This window comes from Scleropages formosus, chromosome 4 (genome assembly GCF_900964775.1).
Source record: "Scleropages formosus chromosome 4, fSclFor1.1, whole genome shotgun sequence".
Classification (NCBI taxonomy): domain Eukaryota; kingdom Metazoa; phylum Chordata; class Actinopteri; order Osteoglossiformes; family Osteoglossidae; genus Scleropages; species Scleropages formosus.
The window spans coordinates 24,531,702-24,542,610 of NC_041809.1; the positions used below are offsets into that span (position 1 = coordinate 24,531,702).

Genomic DNA, 10,909 nt, shown 5'->3' on the forward strand with positions numbered 1-10,909 from the left:
AAGCCTAAAACAAACATGAAACAGATTGCCTGAATTACAGCCTCAAAAACTTTGTGCCATACTCTAAAATAACCAGAAGCCTAAAATAATATTTAACTGCTACCTGTTGTGTGGGGAAAATGACCACAACAGTACAACTCTTAACTCCAAATAAATTTAAAACTTTAAAATAAGCAATGCATTTGTGGGGCACAAAATTTTTTTTCACCAAAATATTAAAAAATTCCTGCCTTATTTTTTGAACAGAGGCCAGGATAGGCTCCAGACCACTGTGACCCTGCTTTGGACAAGCAGCAGTTAAGTGATGGATGGATTCAGCTGCTCTTTCACTGTTGCACTTAGAAATAAATACCTAACATTTATTGTAATTTGCTTTAGAGTTGTAATCCATATATGTTCTTTATTTGCAATTTAAGAAACTTCTTTTGAAGATGCTTTATAAAGATTAATAATAACAACAACACCAACAGTACTTAATGGGGCAATTCTCATAATTAAATTAAGTTAGAAAATTATTCAAAATAAATCAGAGAATAATCCCTCTGTTAATTTTAACATCACAAAAGCAAAAGTTCATTTTCACATAAACTACATCTGAGTCCGTTGCTGTAAACAGCAGGAGCACAGCACTGCAACAAAAATGAACATTTGTGTATTATGCAAAAGAAAACATGAACTTTCTGCATTCTTAATATTTGCTTCTTAAGCAGCCTTACAGCCTTCAAAAATGCAATTAACATCAAAAACTCCATTTAGCCCAGACTTTCTGGCAGAGTCGTGTTACACAGACTCTTGTCAACTCAAATTTGCTCAGAAATACATAAAATGTAGTCAGACTAATTAAACACGTACAAACCACGAGATCAAAACTATACTTTACGTGTTTACAAAAATAAATACACCCATTTAATCCAATGCTTTACATGTTCAGCGCCAATAAATGTATATTTTAAAGTCACCACTGGAAATGTTCTATGCAAGCAAAAAGCAAGTAAGAGGTTGTTTTATCTGAGAAGAAATGTACCGTATGTAGGGGGCGCAGTGGTGCAGAGGGTTTGGCCAGGTCCCGCTCTGGTGGGTCTCGGGTTCGAGTCCCGCTTGGGGTGCCTTGTAATGGACTGGCATCCTGTCCTGGGTGTGCCCTTGTGCCCTGTATTGCTGGGTTAGGGATAGGGTTCGCTGTGTCCCTGCTCAGAACAAGCGGCCTCAGCCAGTGAGTGTGTGTGTGTGTGTGTGTGTGTGTGTGTGTGTGTGTGTGACTGCGGGTCTATCCTGTGCAAAAAGAACCTTCTTCGGTTTTGGGCAATTTTCCTGACTTTGCACGTCCGTAACAAGGCATGTTCACGTAACCGGTACGTAGCAGTCAGGCCTAGTGACTAATTTGCGATGCAGAGTGAACGTTGGCACATCTACTGTCATCATGTTCACCTAAGAGTACCATACATCACAAAATGCTCTAGTCGCGAGAAAAGAGGAACGAGGAAGAACAGCAACAGCCGACAAGAGCGTGTAGCCTAATGGAGTGTGAAAGAGTCGCTCTACTCCTGCCTCTTAGCAGCGAAGTACACGATGAGCCCCACGGTGATGAGCAGAGCAGAGCCCACCAAGGACAGGAAGCCGACCACCGAATGCCTCGCCAGCACCTCGCAGCCGAGGCAGGGCTCCGACCGGCGAGGGCACGGCTGCGGTGGGGCCGACGGCTCGGGGAAGCCGTTGTGCTCGATGATGTTGCGGTAGTGCATCAGCGAGGACTTGACGATGAACTCGTCGTGTACGTGGCCGTACATGCCGAAGTTGGGGTCCCTCTGGTCGCTGAGCGCATAGGCGAAATAGCCTCGCAGGTTCACCCCATCCAGCAGGTACGCTGAAAGACATGTCAGCGATATTGCACTGTCGATACGTTGCTTCGCATACGCGCCACGCAGCGGAAACTGTTCGGCCAAGTCAATGACATAGCGAAGCTGGTCAATAAATGCAAATCTACACCAAAAACTTTTTTTTTTGGACAGGAAATATGGAGGAGGGTGCGGTGGTGCAGCAGATTTGACCGGGTCCTGCTCTCCGGTGGGTCTGGGGTTCGAGTCCCGCTTGGGGTGCCTTGCGATGGACTGGCGTCCCGTCCTGGGTGTGTCCCCTCCCCCTCTGGTCTTACGCCCTGTGTTGCTGGGTTAGGCTCTGGCTCCCCGCGACCCCGTATGGGACAAGCGGTTCTGACAGTGTGTGTGTGTGTGTGTGTGTGTGGCTCTGAGATCAGTCTGAAATGCAGGCATAGCCTCACTGACTGTTGAAACCCTGCCCACCAGGGTCACCGGCCCTGGCCTCTGCCCTCCGTTAATGATTAAATGGGCCCCTGGGTGTTCGTTTGTGTTTTCCTCCATCAGCAGAACACAGGTTACCTCCTCTCATAGTGCCAGACAGGGCAAAGTAAATCAGAGCTCTTCTGAGAACAAGGACAGAGCTTCACAACATATACTGTAGAAAGCTTCGGTAAACTAGGGTAAAGAACAGGAGCTTAACACCATCAATACTGAGCGTTTAGTAAGGCTGTGGAAATTGAGTATTTTTTTAAAATTTCAGCAATTAAGTCAACAATTTTAATGTTGCTTCAGCTTAATGAAAGATAATAAAATAAACCATCTAGGGTGCACCCTACCTTGCACACTGTTTCCCAGGTAAGCTTTTAGTCCTGTAACCCTGGACTGGACAGTTTGTGATGACAACGGAAGAAAGTCTCGGACTTTTTTATTCATTCTGGTTTCAACTGCGATTTTTACCCAACCTACCCTACGAATAAATTGAAGGGTATCTGTATTATGAAGTTTTTTTTATTGTGACGTGGTAAAAGTGATGTTGGATTTACAAAGAAATTTCGTTACAAACTCCTGATCCTGGTTGTGTTCGTAAGTTGAGGACTCGGCGTGCCTTGTATGTGAACATTCAGTTATCCAAACGTCAAAAAAATTATACCACTCATACTGTTCAAGGACTCTGTCCCTGGTCGTACAAACGTTTCGGTCCATAAATGTACCAAATCCACAGCGGAACGTCCACAGAACCGTAGTAAAAGGATTGAGCCACAAACTCACGCTGCTAACCAGTCGTGGCAGATGAACACACAAACAGATGAGTGTACAGGCTGAGGATGCTGAGAACAGACATCATCTTTGTTTACGTAACGTACTGTTGTTCCTCATGGCCAACGATGACGAAGCCGTATTTCTGTTTGTTTCATCGTGTGCCAAAATTAAGAAGGCTTAGCTACAGTCTTTCCCCACCTTAAGAAAGAAATGAATCCTGAAAAATTATTGGTAACGTTAACTCTCACGGGGGAGGTGCGGTGGCGTGGTGGATTTGGCCGATGCCTGCTGTGTGGAGGGTCTGAGGTTCGAGCCCCGCTTGGAGTGCCTTGCAAAAGACTGGCGTTCCGTCCAGGGTGTGTCCCCTATGCCCTGTGTTGCTGGGTAGGCTCCAGCTCGCCACAACCCCGCTCGGGAGAAATGGTTGTAGACATTGTTGGTTGGTTAGTTGGTTGGTCAATTGTCATAACTCAGAGCTATAATTACCAATAGTTTCAACTATGAGGGTGTTATGCATTCCTGAGCCCCAAAAGTGTCACCCATTTATGCTAAAATATCACCGCATCCCATTAAAATGGACACAATTACTTCAATAGTCAGAATCAGTTCTATTATATTATAGTATAGTAGAGACAGTTAGGAGAGCATGGTGGTGCAGCAGGCTTGGCCTCTGCCTACTCTCTGGTGGGTCTGGGGTTCGAGTCCCGCTTGGGGTGCCTTGCGTTGGACTGGCATCCTGTCCTGGGTGTGTCCCTTCCCGTCCAGCCTTGCTCCCTGTATTGCCGGCTTAGGCTCCGGCTCACTGCGACCCCACTCGGGACAAGTGTTTTCAGTCAATGTGTGTATGTGTAGATACAGTTCTATATATATAGAAATTATAACACAACACAATGGAGGAAGAGGAGTATAAACACAGGAAACTGAGTGCTTCAATAGGAACGGTACTCCAGACCTTACACAAGATGGTACTCACCGCAGTACTAGGGTATGCAGCATAGCAAAAGTAGCTAAAATTACACGTGCGGCATGAAACCCTCCCGACGTAAAAATATATGTAATAACGAGCGCAACCCCACAAACGACAGCGTTCATAAACACGTATTCACACGAGTTCTCCCCTGCTAATCAAAAGAGACGTAGATCCTTTCCGATACGTAAATTAAAGCTGTCCGGCTATTTCTAGTTCAGTTCTTCTATAGGGAGCCCTGCAGCAGCATCACGCGCTGCGATACGATGCTCCGTTTTTATGTATCAATTGATAGGAGAAGCAGGCAGAATCCAAATGCGGTCCTCATAAATGCGAAGAAACGCCTCGTAAGCTGAAGCAGCAAAGAGTATGGAAGGAAGCTCCCGGTAAAGCGGAACGCTCGTAACTCGATGGGGGTACCCCTGGGTTTCACTGCTTTGACAAATGAAGAGTAAAGAAGGAAGGGAACTACTCCCAACTTAAGTGTAATTCTGGCACCGTGGAAGAGCAGTGAAGTTACGACCATAGCTATAAGCCGTAACGCAAAGTGCCGCAGAACCTATTACCTACTTACTTTGTAACGTGTTGCTCTGCAGCCCAAGTCTTCGCTCCTGCACGCGTTGAACTACCCCATGGAGCGCTCCACCGCGCTTCTGTTTCACTCCTCGACATTATTTATTTTATCCCATCCACACGCAGACATTCCTTGAACGACCAACAAATAAGTTCCTAAAAGTCAGTCTACCGTGAAGCTTCTCATGAAACCACCTGAGCGGGTCATACATTTTCCCATGAGAAATAACGGGAATATCTGCTTCGCTATACACATCTTTGCCTTATTCATTTTCGGGGATGAATCCTGTTGAGATACCGGGCCATGGCTATGTGTTATTTTTTTGGCCACAGAGGGTAGAGCCTTACCTTTAAGCGCTTCGTTGATGTAGCTGTGGAGGTAGTAGACACGTAGGCTGTCCTGGAAGCGGGCGGGATCCTCATCCACCCCGTTGGCCATGACGTAGATGGGCACCCCGGGGTACCTGGAGGACACCCAGCTCAGCGCCTTGCGCAGGCCCCACGGCACCACTGGCGATCGCCTGTACGATGACATCACCCAAGTGATGTCAAACATGTAGTGCACTTCCAGCATGGCCTCGTAGATATATTTGTCTTCGACGGCCTCGGACACCATGGAGGTGGTGAAGTGGCTGAGGGCAAAGAAGTCGTAGCTGCCCCTCACCAACTGCTCGTCCTCGCGGCTAAAGACGGGGAGATGGTAATTGAACAGGTCCATGCTGTTCCGCTGCCTCAACCACTTTCGCATTCCAGAGGGATAGTCACCGCTGCCGAAGACGGGCTCCGCAAACCAGCCGACGCGGAAGTCGAGGACGCGGCTGGCGGACACCATGTCCCTGAGGGTGAAAGAGTAAGCCGGTTCGACCCAGTCCATGTACAACGTCAGGGACACTTTGCCACCCTGGGCCTCGCGGAACTCCTTGTCATACACGTGCCAAGCCAGGCCGTGCGCCCGAAGCAGGTTGTGGCCGACCTCATAGCTGAGCTCCTTGGCGTTTGGCTCATTCAGGGTGATCCAGAGCTTGACGTGGGCGCCCAGCTGCCGGTAGCACAGCCTGGCGTACTCGGCGAAGGCTCGCACCGTGTCGTTGCACCACCAGCCCCTCTTGGCCTCGAGCGGGGCAGGTAGGCTGGAGCGCTTGCCGGTGTAGTGCCACAGCGTCACGACAGGCGCAATGTTAGCTTTCAGCAGCTCGCTGGCAAAGCATCGGTAGTAGTCCAGCAATGTAGCGTTGGCCTCCGACACGTTTCCCGTTGGCGCAACGGAGGACCAGTTGAGAGAGAAATGGAAGTGGGACACACGCACCCTACGAATCTGCTCCACCTGGTGGCGGATGGCGGCGTAGTCGGCGCAGTGTCGGACCCGGTGGGCGGGAGGGGCCACGACCCCTTCCAGACGCTTCAGTTCCCCGTTCCCAGCGACGTTCCAGCTGTACACGTTGGGGTCCGCAAACTGTGACGGGGTGGTCTCGACCTGGACGCGCGAGCAGACATGTATATGCGAAATATGTTTACACTTTTCAATAGTCATTTATTTACTCAGATCTTAACTATTAATTTCGCACAGGTGTCACAGAGGACATGTATCCTGTTGTTTTATTTCAATGTCGAAGGTTAGCACAACCAAGATAACCCAGTCGGAGACGGAGAATTCACTCTTTGATCCTCCAGCCCGAGTGTTCGGGTGAACGAACCCTCACACACACACACACCCACACAAAAACACACATGAGGCAATGAGACGCACGGTAGAGGCGCCGTTGGAATTCGGTTGTACCGAGAACATCGGAGACCATCAAAGCCAAGACACTCTACTCGCGCACTTTTGGAAGCTCTTTCACAACTGCGTCTACAGCTTCAGAGCTGGTTTACAGGTGAAGTCACACGTAGACCATATAAATAAAAACAATGCCGCGTTTGCTTCCTACAGCCGTACGCTAACCGCCCTCCAAGAAAGCGCTCTCGAGAAGCTTCTATGAAAGCGCGTAAGCGGCTGCGGGTTGCGTCGGGCAAAGGGGATGAGCGCAGACATACTTCGATGGAGTTTGCGGCCACACCCCAGGCAAAGTCGCAAGGAAACACCCCGTCGGCGTGCTTGTTCTCCAGGAGCGGGGGGAAGCCGTTCTTCTCGATCAGCTTCCCGTAGAAAATGGCCGAGGTCTTTGGCTCCCTTTTCATGTCTGGGGTAGCGAAGTCCACGTAGAAGAGGCCGCGGCGAATACCGTACTCTCTGTGCCACTCAAAGCCATCCACCAAGGACCAGGCCGTGTAGCCAATTACACGCACCTTGTCGTATTTAATCGCTATAAAAGAAGAGCACAGGTGTAAAAACGATTATACTGGGGCCTTGAAGAAACATCTCCCTCACATGGAAGTATTCACATCAGTAGATGTTAACAACGTAGGGCTGACAGCAATAATAACCGTGAAAACGAAAACAGATGTTATGGCTGGAAGTGTAAATTCACGATGCCCAGTTTGGCTGCTCGAGGGAAACGCTTCACACACGTACTGGTTTCACCGCTCTGGCGTCACCCTCGCCTCGCTAAACCGACAGCCGGTCTTCGACTCACATTTCAGCATCTCCACGATGAACCATTTCAGGTAGTACATGTGCTTGGGGTCTTCGGTCCTGGAGCTGCCGCTCACAAACCAGCCGCTCTCCACGACGAAGACGGGCGGGTTGTCGTACTCGGCCTTTATCCAGTAGAGCAGCATGCGCAGGTCCACTTCCTCTGTCTGGCCGAACTTCAGGCTCTCGTTCCTCAGCTGGAAGCTGAGCGAGGGTCCGTGCGAGAGGGCGAAGAAGTCGGCCGTGCCATTGATGTAGGCCTTCTCCGCGGCATCGAAGCTCGGCAGGCGGGCGGACAGGCGGCCGCGCATGCACGACGGGTACTCGCCATCCACGAAAAGCGGCCTGGCAAACCAGCCCAGCACAAAGTCCAGCGAGCACTGGCAAGCGCGCAGGTTCTCCCGCCGCGTCTTACTGGGCTTGATCCAGTGGGAGCCCAGCGCTATGGACACCTTCCCACCCTGCAGCGGCCGGTACCGCCTGTCATACAGATGCCAAACGGCAGCGTGGGCCTGCAACATACGATCAGAGTGCGTGGGGGGGTAAATACTGCGTAATAACTACTAATCAGAGATCAGGAATCTGCGACCATGGTTACCATCAAAACAAGCATTTCAGTTCCTGGAGGCTCCAGATTATGGAAGTCTTTGCTACAAACTATCCTAATTAGAAAGAATAATCATTTTGATTTACATTAAAATATATTTCAAGATCTATTCGCTACAGGCTTGTAAAGACATTCGGAGGTTTCAGTAGCACAGGAGATTACTAACAAGTGGGGCATTTAAGCCAGTATCCAATGGATGAAAAATGTTAATCGATATGAGGCCCCACCATAGAGGGCCGCAATACAGTGGCCCCCACACCTTGAATTCCATAGAGCAGAACGGTTTTTTTTTTTTTATTCTACTAAAATCTGAACTTGTTTCAAGCCTTCATACGCTAAATATGACTTTAGGACTTCATAACAAGAACTTTTTGGGAAGAATGTTTTGATTTAAACAAAGCTTAACAAAACAAAATTGATGGATTTTCCTCCGGCCGGTGAATCAGGCGTAAAGTCGTTTTTTCATAAAAAATGACTGGAGCCGGGGGGGTGAAGCCCTTGATGACATCAGGAACCCGATATTTTGTTAGGTTGTCCGTCCTGTGGACAAGAGCTATGAAAGTGAAGCTCTGATGGTGAGATAACCTTACTGGAAGAAACCTAAGGAGAAATTGTTAGTCATATTTAAAGGGATAAACAACCAACCAACGTCAACAACCGCTTGTCCCACGCGGGGTCACGGCAAGCCGGAACCTACCCAGGATACAGAGCCGAGGGGGGGAGGGGACACACCCAAGGGCAGGATGCCAACTTGCTGCAAGGGACCCCAGGCAGTGCTCGAACCTCAGACTCACCACAGAGCAGGCACTGGTCAAACCCACTGCACCACCACAACCCCCCTCCAAGTTACAAACTGTTTATTTTTTTTAACAAATAATTCCAAGGTCTCACAAACAAGCCTTTCGGCAACTTGGAGTTCACAGACATTACTGCTATAGAACCATTCAACACCTAAAGCACTAAGTGCCGCTGCCTCGGCTGTAGGGGTGTAGGTCCGAGTCCAGCAGGCACCATTGCGGTTAAGAGCTGCTGCCTTCAGACCCGAAGGTCACGGGTTTAAATCCCACCTACTGCCGCAGTGCCCGCAGATAAGGTACTCGCCCTAAAACTGCTCCAGCAAACTCATGGAGCTATATAGAGAGGTAACACGTCGTAAGTGGCGTTGGAGAAGTGCCAGCTACAGGAATAAATGTAACTGTAAACACAATGCCTGAGCAGCTTTTCCCCAAAGACATTTTTAAGGTTAACTGGAGACTCTAACCCTAACCCACTGCTCGTCTGCCCTGTGATGGATCGGCGCCCTGTCCAGGGCGTCCCCTCACTAGCCTGGCTGACCGCGATTCCAGGATAGGCTCCGCACCAGCGCGACCCCGACCCGGACGAGCGGTTGCTGACAGCGAGCGGGCGTTTGGAGGACGTTCGGGCAGAAACGCACAGCAGCGCAGTCCCAGAGGTGACCGAAGGCCCTTCGCCGGGTCTCACGCTGCCACCGAGAGGGAGGAAGGACGGCGCTCGGTCTCGGGTACCTTCAGCAGGTTGTGCCCCACTGCGTAAGGCAAGTCCGGCTCATTCTTAACGCCCGGCGCCATCATTCCGGTGCCATAACCGTGCCAGGCCACGACAAACGGGTTGTCTATGGTGATCCAGTACTTCACGCCGTCCCCGAAGGTGCGGAAGCAGAAGTCGGCGAAGTCCTGGAAGAGCCCCACGAGCAGCGGGCTCCGCCAGCCGCCCACCAGGCGCTGCAGCTGCTCCGGCAGGTCCCAGTGGTAGAGCGTGACCACGGGCTCCACGCCGACCTCCTTCAGCAGCCGGATGAGGCTCCTGTAGTGCGCGACCCCGAGCTCGTTGCAGCTGCCGCGGCTGCCGTTCGGGAAGATGCGCGGCCACGACAGAGAGAAGCGGTAGTGGGAGACGCCGAGCTGGCGGAGCGCGCGGATGTCGCCGTGCACGTTGTGGTAGCTGTCGCTGCCCACGTCGCCCATGGCGATGCGGTTCCCGCCGCGGGTGAACGTGTCCCAGATGGACGGACCTTTGCCGTCTTTGTCCGAGGCGCCCTCGACCTGGTACGCCGCGGTGCCCACGGACCACATGAAGCCCTCGGGGAAGGTGTCGTACAGGAAGGCTTTGTCGCCGGGGAAGGGCAGCCGGCTGAAGTGCTCCCACGTGCGCTGGCCGTCCCCCGGAGCCGCGGCGGGGCGGCGCGGCGACTCGCAAAGCAGCGCCAAAACGAGCAGAGCGCCCCTGGGCGCCATGGCATCGCCCGTGTCGTGTGTCTGTGCCCGTGTGCGTGTGTGTGTGTGTGTGTGCGTGTGTGTGTGCGTGCGCAACGCCTCCTGTCCTGTCCTGCTCCCACGCGGTGCCCCGGGACTCGCTGTCAAATAGCGCAGCTGGCGGGCAGGCGGGCGCGCGCAGGTCGCTCCGAACTCATCTGTCAATTATTAGCCGGCGCGTGGAGCGGACTAGAATAAAACAAGAGCGCGCGCTGGAAAACAACAAGTGCGACTGACGGCAGCGGCGCTTTGTGCGCGACTTACTCAGCAATGACGACGCTCGGTGTTGTTGTAGCCTAGGACTCTCACTCTCACGAGTAGCCGATCAGTGAGACACTTTTCTTTTTTCTCCGAACTCGTTTCCAGTTGCCTTCTGCCTCCTGCACACGTTCAGCCGTGAACTCGTCTCGACAGTTTTGTCATTTTCCAAGAGCGCATATGATGGGCCACATTGGTAGAAATATGAAAACGAGATGAGTGGAGCAGTTTCATGTTGCCTCCTTCTACCTGCTGTGCCACAGGCGCAATGAAGTCCAAGTGTATTGTGTGCGCACACTGTTCGGTGTAAAAGTGACTGCTTCCAGGCAGCAGATCACTTGAAATTATTACACTTGTGTGTTTCCCAGCCGGGAAACATGTACCTCGGCAAAAGTGTCAATGTAACCCAGAGGTGTTAATGCTCAGCAGTGATGTGAAAGGTGACAAGCCAATTGCATGCGTGAGGATTTTTACAGTGATGCCATGTGGTGCCCAGGGGTCACCGCGTTCACTACAGCACTACATGCCCCGCTCCAGCAGGGCCAGCACGGGAAGGGCGGCGTGTGTCGTGCCGGTGCTGCT

General features: G+C 51.2%; 1 protein-coding gene across 1 annotated transcript; it reads right to left on the reverse strand.

The window, feature by feature from the left end:
* Positions 1–1,228: 1,228 nt before the first annotated feature.
* On the reverse strand, positions 1,229–10,124 carry kl (klotho). Its single transcript, XM_029250771.1, has 5 exons — positions 9,323–10,124; positions 7,191–7,701; positions 6,652–6,920; positions 4,966–6,091; positions 1,229–1,864 (listed from the first exon to the last, which is right to left on the reverse strand). The coding sequence occupies exons 1-5, from the start codon at positions 10,049–10,051 to the stop codon at positions 1,539–1,541; spliced, it is 2,961 nt and encodes a 986-aa protein (XP_029106604.1). The 5' UTR covers positions 10,052–10,124; the 3' UTR covers positions 1,229–1,538.
* Between the last annotated feature and the right edge of the window lie 785 nt (positions 10,125–10,909).